Source organism: Colius striatus, chromosome 2 (genome assembly GCF_028858725.1).
Source record: "Colius striatus isolate bColStr4 chromosome 2, bColStr4.1.hap1, whole genome shotgun sequence".
NCBI classification, from domain to species: domain Eukaryota; kingdom Metazoa; phylum Chordata; class Aves; order Coliiformes; family Coliidae; genus Colius; species Colius striatus.
In genome coordinates this window covers 105992216-106015786 of record NC_084760.1, presented here as the reverse complement: position 1 = coordinate 106015786, position 23571 = coordinate 105992216, and the positions used below count along the sequence as shown (strand labels likewise).

General features: G+C 39.4%; 1 protein-coding gene across 1 annotated transcript in view; it reads right to left on the bottom strand.

Moving 5' to 3' along the window:
• Window positions 1–1780: 1780 nt before the first annotated feature.
• The window catches only part of MTHFD1L (methylenetetrahydrofolate dehydrogenase (NADP+ dependent) 1 like), a 150635-nt gene continuing 128844 nt past the window's right edge, over window positions 1781–23571 (bottom strand). Inside the window, exons 27-28 of the mRNA XM_061990315.1 lie at window positions 6443–6551; window positions 1781–2729 (exon numbers count right to left, since the gene is read on the bottom strand). Of these exons, the coding sequence (XP_061846299.1) occupies window positions 6462–6551 (90 nt within the window). The 3' untranslated portion in view covers window positions 1781–2729; window positions 6443–6461. The remainder of the gene's footprint in view (window positions 2730–6442; window positions 6552–23571) is intronic.

Below are 23571 nucleotides of genomic sequence, written 5' to 3'. Positions count from 1 at the left end.
TGTCACAAAATTGCTCAGAGCTGATGCAAAGGCAGGAGTCCCACACTTGCAATCACATCCATATAACAAGTGGCACACCTACCACTGACACTCAAGTTTTAATTTTAAACCCTTCTTGATCAAGGCCTCAGTGGCCCCAGAGACCATAGTGTGTCAGCTTCTGCAGCTCAGCTCATGGCCAATAGTTCAATCTCTTGGGATCATGAGATGGAATCTGCATGGCTGTGTGGATTATTTTTAACAAAATATAATTACAGATTTCAGTAGAAGGACCAAAAATGTAACAGCTTAAGAACTTTTTCAGACGATGAACTAGAGGGGGTGAGTGTACAGCTGGGACAAAAGAAAGGGTCATTCAAGATTTCCTTGAATTATCTAAGCTATCAAAACAATATAACAAATCCTATGCATCTGACAGTAGAAAAGTTACGTGGTATTTGTTCAACTCTCAACAAACTGAGTTGGAATGGTGTTTTAGGGAGAGACTGATGGGTCAGATGAACAGTGCCAGCATACCTGGGCTGAAGAAACAATAGGGAGACTACAGAAGGTGAGTGGATATCAAGCAGCAGTTTTAGAAGTAATTTCAAACTTATTGTTCAGACATCCATAACCATATGAAAGCTTCACAGGTGGCCAGCTAGTGCCATGTTTAGTATCCCACACAGCATGGAGACATGTCCAATGCCCCCATGGGGGAATCCCAGTGATGCTAGTAAGGCACAGTCATGGTTTTCTGAATTTCTCTGGACAAGAAAACAGAGAAAAACTTATTTCTTTTTCTTTTTTTTTTTTTTTTTCAGTAAGGATGCTACTGTGAAAACTAGAGCTAGAAACCACACTTATTTTCTTCCAAAGGTTCTTGGCTATTTCTAGGCTATGTAGCTCAGTGTATGCAAGACTAAATTGCAAAACCATTATGTGTATGAATGGCCATGGTTATATTTTGGGGCACAATTTAATAGAAAATATCAGATCTCTCTCTTCCCAGAAGCTGCGAGTGCCACACTGGAATCTTACTTTCTCTTGATCATGTTTGTCCTGCCCCAGTGTAATTAAAGCATCTGCAGTCTAGGTTGTTACAATCTCTATCGTCTAATCAGGCCAAAATATAACATAGCTCTATTTTTTGCATTTATCTTCACATCAATCCCCCTGGTGCTGGGGGATCATGCTATGAATAGAACAGTCCTGAAATGCAGTCAACAGACATTTCCGTGCTACTCCAGGGAAGGCACAGATAATTATTTTAATTGTCCCCAGTTCGCTCTTCTGTCCACAATTATAGTTTTGAGTTTATAAATAACAAAGCATGATTTTAAAAACCAAAACAAACCCCTCAATTACAACATAGTTCCTGAGATAATGAAGTCTCCAAATGTGGCTGTGTAGAAGGGAATCAAAACTACACTGCAGAAGCTCTACAACACACAGATGTGCGTAAGCAGAGCAAAGCGACAGGATGGAAAAACGTCACCAGGAAAATAAACTCTCTCATCGTTATTTCACTGCTTTTTTACCTAAAAAACACAATGGCCCATTGTCTCAATTCAACCTATTGTTCTGTTGCATTTTTTTGTTATTGAAGGAACCAACAGTCAGTTAGTGAGAGTTTCCTGCGCCTGAAAACCTAAATGCAGTATCCTGTGCCTTAGGCTTGTTTTGCAGCATATTTATGAAAAACCAGACAAGTTTTAGGACACACGGTTTAGGATTTAGCTTGCTTAAATACTCCCTTCAAATAGAAACACACTCCAGTTTTACAAGTATGGTGGTTAAAACCTGCAAGATGAAGCAGAACAAAGCTCTGCCCTGTCACATCCTTACCCGATGGATGTTCCATTGTTACTGGGTGTTGCATGCTGGCAATGACAGGGCAAAAAAAACTCTAGGTCGGGAGCCAGCGCAGCAGGAGGCATCATTAGCCACCAGCAGCAGCAAAACAGGGCTTCAGAAGTAGGGGTGCCATTGATGAACAATCAGCTTCACCATAATGGGCATCCTGTAACATACTCTCCTGTAACATATCAATCTGCAACATATACTTTGGATAAAGAGTCCTATGCATGAGACAGCTATAGCTTAAGTGTTTCAAAAGATCTTCACCCAACATGGAAACAAATTATATATTAGAAACCTTTTACAAAATACATGCTCTGTTCTTTCTCTGCTTAATATCTTCCTTGCTTGAAACTTGGCGGTTGCCCAAACGAATCCAGAGCAACGCTTGATGATAACTCAAGAATGTGCAGTTAATCTGTGTGTAGTTTCAGCTCCTGAATGCCAGGAGCAAAAGCGTATTTTCCAGAGAGATAGAGGCTGGATCACACAGTATAATCACGTTTACCAACCTTTTAGATGTTCAAGATAACGGAAATACTTTTGTAAACTCCTCTGAGAAAAGATGAGAAATCTAAGGTGAGAAAATTGTCTCTTTTTCAATGTCATTTTATCCACAAACATGAATAAGCCCCAGCAGAGACCTTCCTGCACTACAGTGAGAAAAAATTTGGCTTGTATTTCCCCCCCATCCCCCTATTATTTTTTTTTTTTTAAAACAATGTTACAGCTATATTTCATCAAAAAAAATTGGTTTGAATAAAGAGTAAACTTTTGCTCTTTGGTCTATCTTGACGTCCCTCCAGAGACACGTAACAGGAATAAGTCAGATTCATTTTTGTCTCCTACTTGCAGGAAACAGAAAGTTGCAGTTCTTAATTTCCAGGCTTCTGAAATGAGAAAGATAAAGAGTTTATACATTGAAACAAGACAACTTTGTTTTCTTTAAATAAAAAAAAATGAAGTCTCACAACTTAAAACATCCTCACAGTGTTTTAGTGAAATATTTTTGCCTTACCCGTAATAACAAAAACATTTAGTTATGCCCAATGCACCTCCCATTTAGTATCTGTGTACTTGTGTGTATTATCTAGATGGGGAAAAAAAATCTGTACTCATTCCAGTACAATATGGACTTTGGAGTGTACATTATTCTAGTAAATGCTGCTGACTGAAACTCTGTGGAATGAGACTAAAAGCAGTCATTTTTTTGTTTCATAGGATCAATTTAGTGGATGCAAAAGAAACATCTTCAGGCACTCCCTATCCATATCAGAATGAATGATGATGAAAATATTTAACAAATAGTTTGCAATTTTAGGACATCAGTTTTGATGTTCTCTCTCTTAGGCTTCTTTATGTCTGTGAAGATGCTTACAGTCAGAGCTCTGGTTTTCCTCTCAAACTCAGAAAAGCTCGGGGTGGCAAAATACTCATGCTAGGTATTACATCATTCTGATGCTCTGCCAATTTTGAAGAGGAGACAAGCGCAAGAACGTACCGGCAACTGCAGACAGCCACGGCCTAAGTCACAACCAGCTGAGGGAAACAGCCTCCTGCCTCCCATCAACCCAGATGCCCAAAGGCAAACTGCATGCTGAGAACAGGTACTTGCTGCCACTCATTAAATCAGAGTGATCCTTAGAGCTCACAAGGTCCTTAACAGACTTTACTTTTGCAGAGTGGGTCAGGTTCATAAATTTTCCCCACTAAATAAATAATACTTTAAAGAAAAAAAAAACATCCCACAAAACCATTTCCTCCTACTGGCTTGTCTCCATACAAGTCTTACTCTGATTGGTGCTATCTAGAGCTAGCTCGTAAAGAAACTATTTCAACTTAGTGTATGAGCTGGGCAGTGCAATTTAAATAGGATAGTGGCCAGTGATGAAGATCTATCCAGATTCCTCTGGGTTAACTTCTAGCTATTAATGCTTCCATTTTTTTACCAGAGCACGTTGCTCCTAAGGAAAGACTGTAATATTCCATGTATTAGCTGTTTGTCAACAGAAAAAGAGAGCTGACTTTTTTGACAAAGTTTTTGCTTATATGAATTTATAAAGTATATTCCAATGATTGGTATTCCAAAAACTTTCGTGAGAACTGTCATATGCTTTGTTAATTCAGTGAAGTGGTGGAGAAAAAATAGAGAGGCTAATGATACCCAGTGTTTCAGTTCAATACAAGCCCCATGCAGCCACCCTCGCAGCAGGAACTGCCTATATCCCTTTCACAAGTCTCATGAAGCTATGCATTACCGAGAAGGATACAAACTGCACACAAAACCAAAAGTTCTCAGCTCTGCACGCATGTTTATAATGGAACATCTGCAGTTCTTCCACAAATCTCTAAATATTTTTTAATTTCCACATCTTTAAGATTTGAATCAGTCCTGAGGAGCTGGCACAACATCATATTACTAGAAATTTTACATTATACAGTAAGATCCTAAGAAAAGAATTCGAACCAAGATAAAAAAAAAATCCATTGATCTGCCATCATAGAAAGAAATCCACAAATACCATAAAGCATAGTATCAGCTACAGTGTAAGTTCACTTGAGTACAATGTGTGAAAGCAAAGAATACTACTAAAATCCTCTACAGAGAGTTGGGAGTAAAGATTATACAGGAATATTGTTTCTCTCTTTATCCAAAATGAGAAATGTACAAATCTAGCACATGAATTGGATGAATTTTAGAGCTGATGAACACTGAGACTACCTTGTGTGGTGCTCACTGGGTATGACAATACTCTAAAGGCATTTGTTTAGATTGTTAGAGGCAGGAACACAGTTGGGTATGGTCTACTGACAAAAATATATATGATCAAGCTGTTTCTTTTCTTTAAAAGACTTAAACCTACTGAATCCCTCATCTGTCAGATGTCACCAGTACCTCCATAATTAAACTAATTTATTATTAGTTGGATATATACACTATTTTCTACCTAACTACTGTTTTGTGACTCTGTTACCATTTATTTTTACATCTGAGAAAACACTGTCACTGACTGAAAGCCAAGTTTAACACTTTCAGTACATGAACATAAATAAAAGCCTTCATAGTTGGAATGGAGTATTGCATCTGCTTAATTATCATTGTTCTTCAAAACTCACCAATCAATCCATGGTTTGGATGGATTTGTGTAAGATTAGGCAGTAAACACCCAATTAAGCAGGCTATGTGAATCTGCATATAGATCTTACATTAGGATTCTACAGTAATTTCAAATGATTCAGAAGTAATTACACAACTGACACACAATGAATCAATATGTATGCATGAACTCATCAGATGTGTAAAGCATATCAGCAACAAAAATAGGATATATGTCAGGAAGTGGTATGCATAACACTACCCAGCAACCAAATAGTCAGTGATGGTTTGTATATATACTAGTAATTACCTGTTCATGCTGGTTAAATTTCAAGCTAACTGCTTTTTACTTGTCTTGACTAGTACACATGAAATGGCAGAATCTACTCTCACCAGAAGTTATGCGAACGCCGTGACATTAAAATGTAGGCAAGTGAACAGTTAATTTGGTCTGAACAGTAATCTCCTTGGGTTGTGCAAGGCTCTCTCTTTTTTTCAACAATCCCTCAAACACAGAAAATGAAAGCTGGTTCTCTCAAACCAGACTAGGCAAGGATTGCTAAAGCAGGGCTGAAGCACCTCAAAGCAGTGGCTGATCTGGGATCTCACCATAGTCCTATTAGCTCATAGTAATACTGTTCTGTGTAAAAGGAACAATTTTACTCTACAGACTGATTTACTGGGGGAAGGCAGAGTTAAGTGATGAGAAGAGAGAGTTTCATCTCAGATATACATGGTTTGTTTCAGTCAGGATGTATTGTCTCTTATTCTCCTTATTATGTTACAAGGTTAAAATGGAGTAGCATGGAATATTTTCATAACAACTTGGATTTTTAAGCAAGGAGGAACACGTGCTACACAAAATTCAAGCAGAACATCAAGATGAAGTGTTTAGAGGAGGAGGCAGGAGAACTGCAGCCTTCAAGGAAAAGGGAAACAACCCAGCATGAAAAACGGACGGGCTAAGATGATAGGTTTGTGTTCCTGAGATGCTTATTACCTTCTGAGAGAGGTGGCAGTAATCAGGGAAAGAAAAAAAAGAAAGCAAAACTCCAAACAACCTGAGAAACATCGCCCCTGGTATCTCGGTAATGACAGAAACACACTGCCACACAAGCAGTATCAAAGATGAACCAGTTTGTTTCTTTTGTAGTGCATGACATGACATGATTTCTTCAGACTGACTTTTTCCCATAACCAAGAGCAGTACAATTGCAGAGCCAGCTCCTCCTTGCGCCATATTAACAGAGCCAGGAAATCCAAACTGCACCATCAATGCGCACCACCGGTGTCCACCAGCAAAGTGCTGGCCACCATTCAGCAAACAAGAAACTCATGTGATAAAGAACACACTATGAAATACTCCCACAAGTCCCCCTAGACTGTGTGAAGACTTAATGAAGCCAGGCCCTAGGTAAATTCCTCAATATGTTTTTTTTTATATGTATACTGGAGACAAACATCTTCCTCCAAGCTGGAACAGGAAAACAAAGATTCTTGACCCACCTGAATTTGGATATCACTCTCAAAACAATCCTTTCACTTGCTCTGTGACAGGGTCAAGGTCAATGTCATAGAAGCATGGCCTCGTGGGCAGTCCTGGCATGGTGCTCATCTGTGGGAACAATAGAACGTAGTTATAATCCTGCACCTGTAAGCAGATAATCACTAAACTCATGTAAACCTACAACCTTAGGCTGGATTGTTCATTATGGACTCAATCTCAGATGTGATCTTCAACATGTATTTTGTTTCTGTTAAAAATCTCAAGTTTGATCTTTTTCAATTAATTTTTAAGTGTACACTTCTCAAAGATGGGAAAGAGAAAATAAAAATCACAAAACACAGACTAACACAGCAACCCAATAATAAACTCCACCTAAAAATGAACACATTTTGGGACTTATTTGTTCCTCAAAGTATGTATCTGGAACATTTATCCATCTATATCAACTGGGAAAAAAGAAATCATAGAGCAAAGGACACAATTACCCAAATCCACTTGGTGATATGAATGTGTTGAACTCAGACCTCTCCCACCGAAAACCAAAATATAGGAGAATTAATCACAACACTTTAATGACTGATTACTTAATGTAAGGAACAAATTGAAATAGTTCAACTGAATGTACATGGATTACAGCTGAATCCTAATTCAGTAGTTAGAATTAGAAGGTTGAGATACGAAATGAAAGCAATCCAATGATCTTAAACTATGCATAATTAAATCCTGATCTAGCATAAGACACCAGCATCTGCATACTTTTAAACATGTAGTTTCATGGACTTAAATTGCACAGTTAACTACAGCTCTGTTCACACCACTTACACTATTAATTACAATTGGCATTTTAGGAACAACTAAAAAGACATGTGGGTGACAGAAATCTTGAGATGCTGGTCCACAATAGCTTATACCACTTAATTCAGAGGTATCCCAGCTTCTCATGTCTCCCGCCTCTGGACTCCCCTGTTTTCTCTTGCAAAGGAGATGTCTGGAGAATAGGTTCATCAGAAAAATGCTGTTTTTCAATCTGCTTCATCTTGTCTAGTTTAAGCACTTGAGCCAGGAGGGCTTTCCCCATTCCCAGTGCCAGCACTGGCACAAGATGAAGGCTGTGACTGTGAGGCAGGTTTCAGGCAGGATGAGTTTGCATCAACTTGAACCACTCTGGATTAACACCATAAGTCTTAAGGTGATATTTAGAAGCTCTGAATATCTCACCATACTTCCACTAATTCAAGGCACTCTAAAAATAGCACTATAGCTAAAAATAGCATAATATCCAAAGAGATGACAGACCTTGCAATCTCTGGACACAAACCTGGAGTTTAATTTAGCTCAATTGTTTGTTGGCTGAGTGTCTTGAAGCATTAAAACTCATTTAATAGATGTTAGATTTTGAGGAACAAAATTTTAGCTGGGGCAGGTCAGCAGAGGTCATTAAAGTTGGTGGTTAATCTGTCCTAACGAGCTACCTTCAAATATAGTTGGGTAGAAAAAAAGATCACAGTGGCTTGAGTACTGGGAATGCTCCAAGCACACTAATCTAATGAAAGGGTCAGATTAGAGTATTTTTTTATGATGTGATCTGAAATCTGTTGCTGAAAGGGAACAGTTTCACCCTGGGAATCCCTAGGGTGATTCCCCCTTGGAGCTGCCTCTCCCACTCATCTTATTGCAACCAATCTCATTCAACACACTGAACTGGTGAAAATACACATTTTTATGGCCAGGGTTGGTTGGATGATGAATTGAGTCTCTCTACTGTATGACCAGATCACCACCAGGCCACTAGCTGCAGAGGAGCAGACAGAGCATGCTGTGGCCAGCCATCTGAGGGGTGACTTCATTAATGTTTACAAAAGGGTAGGTGTCAGGAGGATGGAGCCAGGTTCCTTCCAGTGATGTCCAATGATAGGACAAGGGGCAATGAGTATAAACTGGAACACAAGAGGTTTCAAAGAAATACAAGGAAGAATTTCTTCACTGTGAGGGTGAGGGAGCATTGGAACAGGCTGCCCAGATGGGTTATGGAGTCTCCTTTGCTGGAGACATTCAAAACCCACCTGGATGAGTTCCTGTGTGACCTACTCTAGGTGGTCCTGCTCTGGCAGGGGGTTGGACTAGATGATCTTTCGAGGTCCCTTCCAGCCCTTGAGATTCTGTGATTCTGTGATCACCTTCCAGCAGAGATCAAAGGGCCAGGAGGCTTACTCTCTCCATCCTCCCTAATTCCCCAAGGAGCACAGCTCAGCTGTGGTGTTTTCTCTGGCTGAAGGAAAGCTCCAACAGGCTAACTGGCTTCAAAAGAGGAACAATATATCTGATCACTACCCTAGCTCCTCCAGAGAACCAGATTTACAGCCCCCCCCTAGACTGGAGTGGGCTATATTTCTTTATGTCAACCTGGTTTTATGTATATTCAGCGATGGAGTTAGCATCTTCCTTATGCTTCAGCTTTGCTCTGAACACTGGTGTAACGTTTCCATTGTGGGAATACAGGCAAACTGTACAATCTCTCTACTATAGTCCCATTTGCTTTGGAGAGCTCTAATGTGATTTCAGAGGTTAATCCCATGTTGGGAAGGGATTGGGGAGCTCCTTGGGGAGCTCAGTACTGGTGCAACCATCGTCTCACTTGAAATCTAGTTCTGACAAAAAACAACGCAATGAGCTCTTCTAGTGGACTCAGTACAATTTAAAATACAGTCCTTCCTGACCTTTGTTATTGCATGCAATGGAATTAAAATACAAAAATGTTAGTTTGCATTGACCAAACCCTGCCACTGATTGCATGACATCATTTTATTGGCTGACATTGCCTTGGCATCTTAGCTAAGTATTAAAACATCTTACAATTATTCTTTATCTGTTGGCCACACTAGTTGGACTACTACACCATTAGTGTTACTGGATTCTGATCAGATTCATCCCAGTTTCTGAGTTAATGCTTGACAAGAAACTGCCTTAAAGGATCTCACCTCACTGGGAGGGGAACGAACAAATTGCCAAAGATAACTTTCTGGTTACTCTATGTATGGAAGTTCTACTTCCAAAAGCAAACTCCCAGATTCCAGGTTCTTTTTGTTTTGTTTTAAAAAATATATCTGCAAACTTGTCCAGTTTTTATTTTCCCTGTATAATAAAAATAAGAATCGATTTAAGGGTGTTTTCCCTTATTTATTTTAAGAAAAATGTTAAGAAGAAGTCCTACATGTGTGGTTTGGATTTATTTGTTTTGGTTTTTTATATGCCCATTTTTACACCAGTGTAACCCCACTGTATTAACTAATGGAAATTTATTACATTTATAAGATGTGACTATCAAACCAGTTTATTGCGAGTTCAGGGAATACAACTACTCTTATATTGCAAATTTAAGTCAACAAAAGGGAATGAGTTCATCTGAATTAAAATTACTGCTGAGGAAAATGAAGGCAAAACCCCCCACTTTGGGACAAATACCTCTGTGGATTACAAAGTAAAAATACAATATATCCTGTCATTTTCCCCATAGCCTAGACTTCCAAATAGGCAAAGCTGTGCAGATTTATATAATCTCTCTCCATTTTCATTATTTGGACACACAGAGGTAACATGCATCAGAATCTATCCCCTTTTCATTCCTTTAAGGTCAACAGGAGGAGATGGCTGGTTGGCTCAGGAGGTTACTACTGATTATTCCCTCTCCAGCCCTTTATTTCTTTCCAACAGCCAAAGAGGCAGGAGAGAAAGGAGGGCTCAAGTTGCTGTGAGGCTGAATCAAGGCTACAGCTGACTGGCTTTCCACATGGTGGTGGCTCAGAATGATCCTCTCCCCTCTCACTGTGTTCCTAGATGCTGAATGAAGACATTAACAAGTGAGTTCACAGGCTGGTCTTAACCCCAGCAGGCATAACCTAGAAGCATCGCTCTCCCCTCCCTAAGTAACCAGAGCCTAGATTTTTGTCTACGGAGGGAGATGCCAACCTGCTCACCAACTGCAGCACATACCATACCTGTACTGCAGCTGGCAGACTACCTTCACCTCTCCAAGGCTTTCTGAGATAACTACTAAAATCATCTAACTTCTAAAACTTGAAAAAAAAGAGAATGAACAATAAAAAAGAAAATACACCTAAACCACAAATCACTTTGGTAATTAGCAGCATGAAAAACACCACGGAAATTTACAGTTGCACAGCAGCTTGTTAGGCATCTCATACTATATACACCCTCCATATTGCATGGAGATCAGCACAGCTCTCCACACTAACATAACAATATATGGGCTACAGACGGGTAGCTACGCAACATCACACAGTGTGGCTGTGAGAAAAGAGCCAGGTAAAAAGCTGTGAATGACAACACATTATCAACTGGTGACCACAAACTGAATTTAGGTAGCTGAAATAATCAGCACTTAACTTGATCAAAACTGTTAATGTCACACATACCCTGGGAGAAGGAACATCTAAGGCATAAATTTTGCACCTTAAGATTTATTGCAATTTGTACAAATGCTTCACGCAGGGCTATTAAAAAAGCCCCAAAGTTTCTATGAGGTATTCATCCAGCTGCTGCTCAAAATATATCATTTAGGAACTAACAGGAACTGGCTTTGTAGGAACTCATTGGAATCAACCATTTTTTTTGCAAACTCTTCAACTGTCTACACATCCATAAGAGCAAATTAGTTGCAGAAAGACAATGTAAAGAATATAATGCCTACTTATTACTATGGCATTCTATATTTAGCTGGCAAAAGCAGCAAGTCTTACAGTCAGCTATTCTGAGGGTCATTTATGCTCTGGGAAATGCACAAGATGATAGAATATAATATGCAATTTTAGTTAAGAAAACTTCAAGGCTACTGTTATTTGTCCTAGGCATTTATGATCATCCAAAAGTTTACTTACATGACTAAATAAAAATCCATAAGGAGCTTCCCTACAAAAAGAGGATGCCAGCTATTTTAAAAGAAGCTATATGAACATCCTGTTCCACACCCTCTTCAAGTACACATTCATTGCCACTGCAAGGGTGACCAAGTTGAGTTGCACTGGAGTTTCATGTAAATTACAGTTATTTGTTGACTTGTATATTTAGTTTGCCATAAGGTCTATGTAACAGTTGCACAGTCAAGCACTAAGACTCTGCTATGTGGGTTTGTTATGATCCCAAAGGGAACTATGCTGCTTAGCTTCCCTTTTTATCATACAAATGTCTATAAGTGCTTGACATATCCTGCTTTTTACTTGGAATGTGTATCCATCCATCCATATATACATCTGTTTTCTTTGCATTTATCTATATGAAAAATCCTAATAGGACCTGAGATCACTTTAACTGGGTTAGCACAATGGTATGATTTGCAAAACAGACAGGCCTGAGGACTACATCCAACTCATGTTTAGTGTCTCTTTCACCTGTAAGACAAGATGTGTCTGTTTTACCAGCATAGCGTGGTTTCTAAGTAGAGAAAGAAAACCAGAGGAATCCATACTTACACAAAGCAGAGAAAATGTGTGATTAAAAGATACCAAAAAACCCCACCAAAGAGCTTATTAAGGAAACCTCTCTTTTCTCTGGCTCATAGATTTTATGTTGCATTTGAGAAGTGCAAGTATTTCACATTATCTAATTGTATTCTTTTATTAATTAGACAAGAGGACTCACGACCATTTCAAACTTGAAATACTGCAGAAAACAGATGTTGGTTTCTCAGGAGAACCTAGCACACACGTGACTAGGAATAATTCCCTCAATAAAATCCAATTGGGTGAATTGCACATCCCACATTCCCTCAGCAAGAAACAATACAAGAGGAAACTCAAGAGATTTATAAATAGTGCTATAAACCTGCATGCATTATGTTCAATGTGCCAGAATTTGTTGGAATCCTGAGGCGTGGCACGAAGGAGCTACGTCTCAGGGTTTCAATAACATTTCCTAGCGTGAGTTAGAGCTCTGAAAGACTGACCCACTACCAGAAATTGCACTACCTCTGCAGTGCATCTGTCAGTCTCAACACATGCAAATCTGAAGAAAAAAGCTTTCCTCCCTTCTTCTAAAGAAATCCCTCCAAGTTTCTAACTTTGCCTATCTTTAAGTACTCTTTATCTCCAGTGTTAGATTACTTCCACTGACACCTGAGGTACTGGCCACACACTGCAAGCTGGCACCAAGGGAATTTCAATCCATGCAGCGTAGAGATTAACAGTCACCTCATTGCACTGCATGATTGGAGAAATGAATGCAGATCTTACTACTGGATGCCTTAAAGTCCCTGCAGTTTCCATTTTAAACCTATAGTTGGAAATTTTTCATGAGACTACCCATGCAATGAGGTGGCAGGTAGGACTACACCATGGACTGTGCAAACACTTCCAATGAGTGGTCACTTATTTATTCTTCAAACTGAACTTTACTACACTGCACAGAGCCACTCGGTGTGCACTGAAGAGGGAAGCTAGTGCACAAAACTAGGCAACATATGCTAAGTATCTCCAGGATCAGCTTGTACTTTATGCCACAGAAATGGAAAATTCTCCCAGTCTGCAGAGATGTAGGGCTCCACCACCTCGCAGGTAGCTTGTGTTTTGAATGATGGAAGAACAAACATTTACATGAAAATGACAGAAAAGAATAATTAGGAGAGCAGCACTTAATTCAAAGAAATACAACAGAATGAAACAGCCAAAATGAAACATGCACAATATAGTCTCTATGTACATCCATGTATTGGAGATGGGAATGACACAATACCAAAATCAGAACTGATGCTCAAGCGACCTTTTGACACCTTTTAAATGCAAAGAAATCTCAAATCCTCACATTAGGGAAAGGAGATACACAACGGAGGCAAGTTCGGGCTTCCTTGGAAAAGTATCAACCTTTAAAAAAAAACTAATAAATTCAGCTTGGAAATGTCAGTAATTTCTAAAAATCCACTTTAAGAGCTGTATAATGCTTAAGAAAATATTATCTCATTATTTTTCATTGCCTGAAAATAACAGGGATTTCTAAAGGCAGCTAAGCAATGATCTTCAGTCAGTATTTAAGTAATGGTTTACATACAAGTTTTAATGAAAATTTGCCAAACCTGATGATAGTCAGAAGAGATAAGGAGAGTGAAGCTCATATTTTCTTCTCAGGAGACCTTGTTGCAATGTATAAGAACAATCACAGCAAGAAACTCAACACATTAGCAGCTTTCAAAGTGATAAAAATAATGTTTGAAAAGATGCTGATGCTACCCTGACATAGGCTGTATTATTTCTTGCAATAAACAGCTCTGTTTCACTGGCATGCTGACTGATATCAGGTGCAGAAATCCATCTGGTATCAATTATCCTATTATAATTGTCTCTTACTTTAATGTTCTCACATTCTTGGCAATTGTTCAATTTTGTGAAAAGATTTACAACAACAAAATGCATGGACATTGCTCTTCTGCTGTCAGCATCTGGATGAAGTTATAAAAGTACTGAATAGTGATTATACGATTCTAATTGACCTTCCTGCCAGGTGCTCAAGTGAGGTAGAAGTAGCTTGTGCCCTATTACATTCTCCAAGAGATTACTAGGACCCTACAATTCACTTATCTTGAGCAAAACCAGTCTGAATCTGAAAGTCCTCTCCTGGGCATCGTAAGGAAAACAACCAAACCCCACACAACAGTTCACATTTGTCCAGTACAGCTTTTGGAGAGACTTGTGGGTGCATATCCCAAAGGAAGCAGGGAACGAGAGGAATTGGTAAATGCTTGGTTAGTCCAGTTCTCGATGAACAAATCAGTGCAATACCACTGGAACTCAAACGTTGGTGTTAGTGATGTACTGACCCAGAACTGGCATTTTGCTAGTTAATAAATAACATATTTAGGCATAGATGTAATCTATAAAAGAATGAGCAATTTCCCCGATCAAGTAAAGCATCTGTGACTCCCATATATGACTGCAGCTGTCTCAACTCATTTTCATCTTAGAATTTATAAAGCCATACCTGAAGCAGAAAAAAACAGTCCTAGTATTAACAGCACAATATGATCACTACTTCAAATTTTACTGGATAGATACCTCTCTCTCTCTGAAGTAGCATATTAGATGGTATTAGTTCAGTGTACTATCTTTTCATACCACCCACAACAGAGCATGTTCCACCGAGTATTCAGAGCTGTTTCCTGACTTAGGTTAATTGACAAACTGAAAGCTACAAAACCCACATAAATCCCAAAATGCCAAACTGTCCCCACCCCTTCAAAAAAAACCCCAAAGCCACTTCAAAACAGCCAACCACAAAGGAGATACGGGGGGGATGAAAAAACATGGCTACAAATTCCAGGTGACTTGTTCCAAAACACTTTCCTCCATTTCAGCCCACTCAAATTCATTTCCAGAATTAATTGCTCCCTTGGCCAAGGCCTACATCCTGATTTTCCTTTTCCCTTTGGGCTTTCAACAGAATCCCTGGCAGAGGATTCTTACTTGCTGCCTCTTGTACAAAATCACCTCCTTAGCCAGAGAAATCTTTCCCTCCAACTCACTCCTGATGTGAGAGGCTCCCAGGGCTGTTCCCATTCTTGACAAGGGTCCAATATATCAGACAGTGCTGGAAATATGCCTCTGCAGGAGTAAATCCAGAGGATAAAGGCGTTCCTCTCTTACTGTTTCAACAGGAATATCTGAAGTACCTGATGTTCATGGTACATAATCCTCCTGCTTTGTTGAGTGTTTGGGTCTCCTGGTGAGGAAGTGTCCAAGCTGCCAGCAGCTCGGGTTCTGCTGAAAGCAGAGTAGGCTTTGTTTTCATTTCCTCTGAAATCTGTTTATTTTCTACTGATTGTTTCTCTAGAAGGGCCATTCCTCAAATACCGGCAGCAAGTTTGACTTTGTGCTCTTGATCTTCACTATGCCATTTTCTTTAAAAGCTTCATAACTTTCATACGAGACTTGCCCATAAATGAGATGGTGGCAGAAGCATGAGATGGTGGCAGAAGCAGACTATGTAAAAGAAATATATGAGATCTACATGCAACAAACTTTACTCTTCCCAGTAAGCCATACTAGGAAAAGCATCATCCAGACATTTCAATGACAAATTACGGCACAGAGAAATCTCAAGATTGTGTAACTATGACGAATTGAAACACGTTTCACTGGTGCCATACTAGTCCTCTTGGTTACAATTAAATAGACGCACTGACATCTGAGTAAGTTCCCTATGAAACATCCTACCAGGCAAAAGTGATGTGTGTGTGTGTGTGTATACATATACAAACATATATACATATATGTACATATATATATACAGGAAGAAATGTTTCTAAAGAATATAAATGTATTATAACAAAAGACCCTTTCATCAAACTGCCTTGGTCTTATTACTTGATTTCAACTAAGCAACAGTAGTAACCCTTAAAATACCAATGGGTATGAGTATTTTGGAAAACTCTTGAAGCAATTAAGGAGTTAAAAAAAGCAGAAGAGGAGATAACTATACTTTGCTAATCCCATCTGAGTAGACAGGATCTAGTTTTCAGTACTGGAAATCAATAAAACTTAGGATATACACTTCATGATGCAGTTCAACTTTCTGGTCTGTAGTTGTCATGGGAAATGTTGGAAAGAAAAGCCAGGAGGCTTGCCCCTAAAGAATGATTAGCTGTGGTGGACATCAACAGCAACAATCACTATCACTGTCCTATCATTAAGTATCAACTTTGACCTGCAAACATGTCTAATCTTGTTCGTTCAAGTTTCTATATCTACTTTCTGAAGTCACTTGTTTCTTGGATAGACACCGTAAATGATTTGCTCTTCGTGGTTCTTAACATATATTATTTTGTGATAAACTGAAGCAAGCAGGAAACAGACAATTACAAATAAACATCTTACATTATAATTCTGGATGTGTCTGCTTTCTAAACATACAAAATTTTACCTCATCTCTCTTGAGGCAAATAACTGTTTGGATATGCTAGGTTAATGCCATCCTAGCTATACTGAAGAATTCAAAAACCTTTCCTTTCTATTTTTCCCTAACCCCAAAGAATGGATTCAGTTTGTCTGGATAGGAAATGGTTATACTGTCTGGGAAAATCAAATATTCTCCGTTACAAGTCCACCACAGACCTCTAGCAGTGTGTATTATTCAACGCAGTTTGTCCTCTAAAATCATACCAGAATATACCGTGGTTCTCTGTGACAAGGAAGCAAATAAAAACTGAAGGCCATTACCTTGATCAGCCATTTTCATCTTAAGGACTATTGAACCTGTTTCAAGCTTTCTCAAAAACAGTCCTAAGAAAAGTGAACCTTCAATAAACTAAGCTAGAGCTCACACTTCTAGAAAATGGAGGAGCACAGAAATGAAAAAGCTGAAAACCACTGACTTGTAATGCACTAGTGTCTTCAGAAGAGCCACCTTCTTTGCAGGTTGCCTGAACTGTACTAATAGCTGCAAGGAGACAGGAAAAAATTCTAGCCATGAATGTGTGGCTCAACTCTCTTATGACAACATTGGTTTTCAAAGTTTCTTTAAGGAGGTATTAAAACTCTATTTTCTGTTCACTGAGAGAGAACTATGAGTTAAAAAGTTGTCAGATAGATTTAGTTGTGAAAGAAAATGAGGCAAAATTTTGCTAGCTGCTGGAGAGCACAAACTTTATCTTACAATTGTGTATCCTTTCATAATATAATAGATGTATATTTTTATATTTATAAATAAAATTATTTTTAAGTACTCACAAATATGAATCAAATACTGTTAAGTCCATCTGGAAAAAGAAATGAAATAAGATCTCCATTTAAAAAGGTGAGTGAGATAGGAGGCAGAAAAGGTCAAATGATTTGCCAAAAGGAGCTGAGGTGCTGCCAGGAGAACGGAACTTGACATTTGTAACACTGATTCTCATTCTAGTCTCATATAACTGAAATTCAAAAATAACTATGCTAAATAGTTACATTGCATTTTAATCACATAATGAAGCCTTTGTAACTATTTTTTCATGAAATACAACTTTCTCTATTTCTCACACTTAGCTCAGTATGAGCTTGCAGTAAGTTACTTTTCTAGCCACAGTTTCTGCAATGAGATGAAGGATAACAATATATTTGCACAAGCAACAAAAACTTAAAACTGTCCAATTACAATCAACTATATTTGGGAACAGAACTTTCTTTCAGTCAGAAAAACAAACCAATCTCCAAAGAGATGTTTTGTGGGTGGCATTCAGTATTTTTCCCAAATGAAACATATGAAAGCACAAAAAAAAAGGAAGGTAATAATGAATTTCTGTATCCCAACATACAACAAGTTAATGCAACTCTCTCTTTTACTGTGTTTTGATAAATATCTACTACACGTATGATCTATGGGAACTTCTTCTCAAGCATTAAAAAAATGTGTTAAAGTGCCACAATCCTAGAAAGTTTATTTATGCATCTACAGATTAAGTCTTAAAAAGACTAAAATAGAGTGATAACACAGAAATTAGAACCCAGTTAGAATACAATCTCTCTAAGGCAAACAAACTAGCAGACAAAGCCATACTTACTTACTCTTATGGTATATGCCCTGGACCCCTCCTAATCAAAACAAGGCCAGTCTATAATGAACTTTCAGTTTTGGCACAAAAACCTTTTACAACCCTCCCACTCAGCCAAAGGCATAACAAACATAATCCAGGACACATCCACTAAGGTTCAGCCTGCCTCTTTCCCTCCTGCTGACCCAGGAATGAAGGTCCCCAATGAAGGCACGCTGACCTTACCTGAAGAGCTGAAATGCCCCAGTAGTGTCTCACTACCCACCTGTATGGCCATCTTTCTTGAAAGGAGGCTGCTGGTGAGCAAGAGCACTCTCCCTTCTATGCAGCCATGGATTGTGCTGCTTTCTCATCATCAGCATCCCTCTTCCAGCAGCTAGAATTCCTGCAGTTATTCTCATCTGCAGAAATTTCTTTCCATTTATTTGTGGGAAAACTCTGCTTTATCTTTGCTTCCATATGACATTTCTCTTTGGTCAAACTGCTTAAACAATGACTGTGAGAGTATTTTAAAACTGATTTCTTTGTGAAAGTTATTACATTTTTTTTTCTTATTTTCCAGAAAAAAGTAAAGTCACAGAGCTTCACAAACTCAGAGGAAGCTTATTTGTGCTGTCACAAACATGCCTTAATGCCATTCTGGATAGATTACCTGCAGAGCACTTGGTTTCTGTAGCAGCTCACTGCATCACATCTTTACTACAAGTGCCAAATACAATGGCATTGATGTTCTTTACAAAAGGCTGGATCAGAGCTCTAGAGTCTCAGGGACAAAAGCAAACCTGACATATGCAATGTGTATAACATGACATTCTTTCACTTTGGTGCATATGAAAAAGGCTTTATGCTGCTCACTGCATGTTCTTTCGCCCTTGTGCTCCTGCTATTTTGCTGCAACTGTGTGTGAGCCTACAGGACGATGCAGAACATGTGCCTGGATATAACCAAGAAATAAAAGAATGTGAAAAAAAATCATTAAAGACAGAGGAAGGTGGGAAGTATCTGTCCCTACTTTGCTGCATTTGTTTAGGAAACATTATCTTTTGTCTTCATTTGATTCAGTCTAGTAACAAAAGCTCCTAATGTCTCGCTTTCTACATGTACAGAGCAGCAGGGCATTGTGTATGCATGGAAAACTAGCACAGTGTGATCAATTAATAGAAAAGTCAAATCAGCTTAGAAGGAAGGCAGGGAGCATGCTGTATCATGTCAGAGCAAATACTTGTGTCCCATGGCTTTGTCTCTAATAGTGGGTGGTGCCAAATGCTTTTATAGAGAAAAGCTAAACCCATGGAGGTTGACAAAGTAAGCTCTGTCCAACACTAGGAGCTGATAGCCAAAGACTAACTGAATTCTTGAACACTGTGCTTAGCACTTTTACCAAATTACTTACTTATGTTAATTACAACTCCATTGTTGATGGATATAACGTTTTAGAAATCTTGTTAAATTCTTGGCTTCAATGGCTTTCCTGTGTTAACGACTTCCATGTTTTAATCACGTGAGAAAGTATTTCCTTCTTTTATAGGGGTATTAACATAGAGATCTGGCAATGTCTCTTCACAGACCAAAGAAATATTTCAAAGAAAATCTGGTTTCCAGGCAGTATGGAGACAGCTTCAGATAACCTCTAGATTTTGTAGAATAGTACACAGACATAAATACAAGTCTATGAAATTCACAAGACTTTAGCTGTTACAGATACAAATTTTATATGAATATGGCAACTTAAAAATTTTTGGCTTTCTTAGTATTTAAAATATTAGAAACACATGAACCACATCAAGAGTCCTAAAACTATTTCTGTGAAGGAACTGAGAATGATGCAAGATGCTTTAATTAAAAGGAGAAAAACAAAACGGTCAAATTGCCAAAGAATATGAACCTATTACCAAATTAATTTGTGGATAACAGCAGAGCTTAGATAACAGCAATTAACTTTAAGCATACATTTTAAGTCAACAAGCCTATATAAAACACCACACATCATACTGGGTGCAAGCTGATGTTTAAAATCAATTTCAGTATCTGGTTTTCAGAAGGGAATGCCTCCAATTATAACTTGAGCTTAAAAAAGCCATTCAAACTGGCTGCAATGTCACATGAATAAGGACCTTTACTTTTTTCTGGATCTGCTGGGATTACTGGGGAGAGTGATGAGAAATCTGGCAGGGCACTGAAAAAACCAGCAGAGGTCAGGAAGTCATTTCTGGGAGCAGATGTTTGTTCTAGTTGCATTTTCAGATGGATGCCATACAAGGGGAAGCTAGCATTTAACAGGTACTGTACTCAGATCCATTTCACTGTCACGAAGGCTATCAAAAGAAATAATGAAACAAGTCAGTGAGAGAGAAGAGAAAATGATCACATACCCAGGGCACAACTCCAAATTACTTAGGAGATGCTCTGCAACATCCTTATTACTCATTTCTTCTCATTAGATCTTTACCCTTTCTTAGCTCATTCTGACATTTAAGGCTTATGGTCTCTTTGGTAGTGAAGACACCTTAAAAAGCCACAGCAAGTAAAAGGCAGCCCTTTGCGTCACTCTCCTCAGAGAGGGCTGTCGCAGGCAGGGTAGAGGAGCCCAGGTTCCTCCCCAAAGGAGCCCAGATTTACAGCTTTCAGAGCACAAGCACCTGCACCCAAATTGCTGTGAAGAGGTGGATGGCTGCAATCCTTCCTGTCTGACAACGCTCCAGTTCACCAAGGGGCTGCATGAGATTTAGGACTCTGATTAACCAGCAAGAACGAGGCTTAGAGCAAGATAGACACTCCTGTCATCATACTCCCTTGGCTCTTGGTGCCCAAATATTTCAGTCACTTCTCAACCACTTTCTGGACAACTACCTTTTTTCCTGGAGTGATATAAGGCAAAAAATCCCTCAGGTTTTCCTAAAATCACTACATATAGTAAACTATAACCACTGTGGAGCTGATTCACAAGGAGATCAGCTGTCCCTGCACTCAGGGCAACACTGTCCCTCAGAGAAGCAGAGGCTGAGAATGGCTTCAGCAGTATGATTTTCATTTGTAGACACATGTCTTTCAGAACTCTAACTCTCATACTATATTACCTCTGTGACTGATATTAAACATCTGCCTGGAAAGAATCAAATGGTAGCCAGTTGTCTTCAATCTGGGCCAATTTAAGAATTTTTCTTAGCCAAGTGTCAAAAATTATTAACATAACTTTGTACTTTATGAAGTGGAAAGACTTCCAAACCAGCAGTGTTCCATGTACCTACTGTGAAAAGTAGCAGAATGCTTACCTACAATATAGACATATAAAAAGACCCCTTTCCTGTCTCAGAGAATACCCCAATTCCTCATGAAGAATGCCATCAGCAAACTGTCACACTGAATTTACAGTATGTACTTGCTTCTGAATCAGTCTCAGAAAATACACCACACAACATCAAAACAGAAGCCTTCAAGCGTCCCATAAAATGAAGATGGCTTTATCCTCTTAAAGCTGAACTTTTATGAATATATCCCTGGAAAATGGTACCCCATGAAACCACTGGGTATTATACTCTAGTTATCTGGAATTCATCTTGTATACTTTTGTTTTGTTTTGGTTTTAACTGTACTGGAAACCATGTTGAAAGACCTACAAAAAAAGCACTTTTTTGGATTATTATGGCTTTTGTATCTGGGAAACAGAATTCAGAACACATCTTTAATGAAATGGTCTATTTGGCCTAAACAACCCAAGGAAAGAAAAATGTTGCTATTCCTCTAGAAAATGACATTTTAAAGTGTATCAAATGTTTTCTATTTGAAAGGTATACATAGGCCTGGCTAACATTTCAGAGTGGCTTCAGTTTACCTGGAAAAAAGCCCTTTTACCCTGGAATGAGAATGTTCACCACCAGATGTACTAGATCAGCCATCCTGCTTAAATTTAACAGAACCTCGTTCCAGCATAGAATCATAGAATGGTAGGGCTTGGAAGGGACCTCTAAAGATCATCTAGTCCAACCCCCCTGCAGGTGCAGGTTCACCTAGATCAGGTCGCATAGGAACATGTCCAGGTGGGTCTTGAAGACCTCCAAGGAAGGAGACTCCATAACCCCTCTGGGCAGCCTGTGCCAGGGCTCCCTCACCCTCACACTGAAATAGTTTTTTCTTATATTTAAGTGGAACTTTTTGTGTTCCAGCTTCATCCCATTACCCCTTGTCCTGTTGCTGGCTACTATAGAAAAAAGGGATGTCCCAACCTCCTGATACCCACCCTTTAGATATTTATAAATGTTAATAAGATCTCCTCTCAATCTCCTCTACTCCAGACTAAGCAGCCCCAGTTCCTGCAGCCTTTCCTCATACGAAAGATGTTCCAGTGCCCTGATCATCTTGGTGGCCCTGTGCTGTACTCTCTCCAGCACTTCCCTGTCCCTCTTGAGGCGCGGAACCCAGAACTGGACACAGGACTCCAGATGAGGCCTCACCAGGGCAGAGTAGAGGGGAAGCAGAACCTCCCTTGACCTGCTGGCCACACTCTTCTTGATGTATCCCAGGATGCCATTGGCCTTCTTGGCCACGAGGGCACATTGCTGGCTCATATTTAGTTTATCATCAATCAGGACTCCCAGGTCTCTCTCTACAGAGCTGCTCTCCAGCAGGTCACCCCCGGCCTGTACTGGTGCAGGGGGTTGTTCCTTCCCAGATGCAGGACTCTGCACTTGTCCTTCTTGAACCTCATGAGGTTCCTCTCTGCTCAACTCTCAAGCCAGTCAAGATCCTACTGAATGGCAGCACAACCTTCCGGGAAATTGGCCAGTCCTCCCAGTTTGGTGTCATCAGCCAACTTGCTGAGGGTACACTCTGTCCTCTCATCCAGGTTGTTGATGAAGATGTTGAACAAGACTGGCCCCAGAATCGATCCCTGTGGAACTCCACTGGCCACAGGCCTCCAACTCGATTCTGTGCCATTGATCACCACCCTCTGGGTTCTGTCATTCAGCCAGCTCTCGATCCACCTCACTGTCCACTCATCCAAGCCACACTGCCTGAGATTTCTGATGAGGACGTTATGGGAGACAGTGTCAAATGCCTTGCTGAAGCATAACACATGCGCATATGTGTGGTGGGCATTCATGTATAAATTCATCAATCCTCTCACCCCAATTTCTATCTTTTTTACTAGGGAGTAAAGCAAGTCTCCCAGTTTTGCCCATTTTGTAAAGCACTCATAAAGCATTATGAAAGGCAATTAAACAATTTGAGATGATTTCTGATGTTTCCTTCAGAAAATTGAAAGAATCCATTCTTACTACAGACTTCTGCAGCAGCACATTTTTCAGAACATAAGGGAGTGTGGTCACTGACTGTCACAGCTTGCTCAGCTGCATGGTTTCATGTGTGGATGGCCTTTCTACATTGAAATTAGGATACTTCCCTGGTAAAACACACAGACAGAATGCCTTTAAAGTACATGGTTTAGTGAATATGGCCTGTCTCCAAGAGGTCCTATCCCTTGGCTTATTAGCTTATTCATTCAAATTGATAAGTCAGGAAGGGAAACAAAGCTCCAGCTCAGAGAAAATAGTTATGGGACTTGATGATCCTTATGTAACATGGGAATTTTGCATTAGTTAT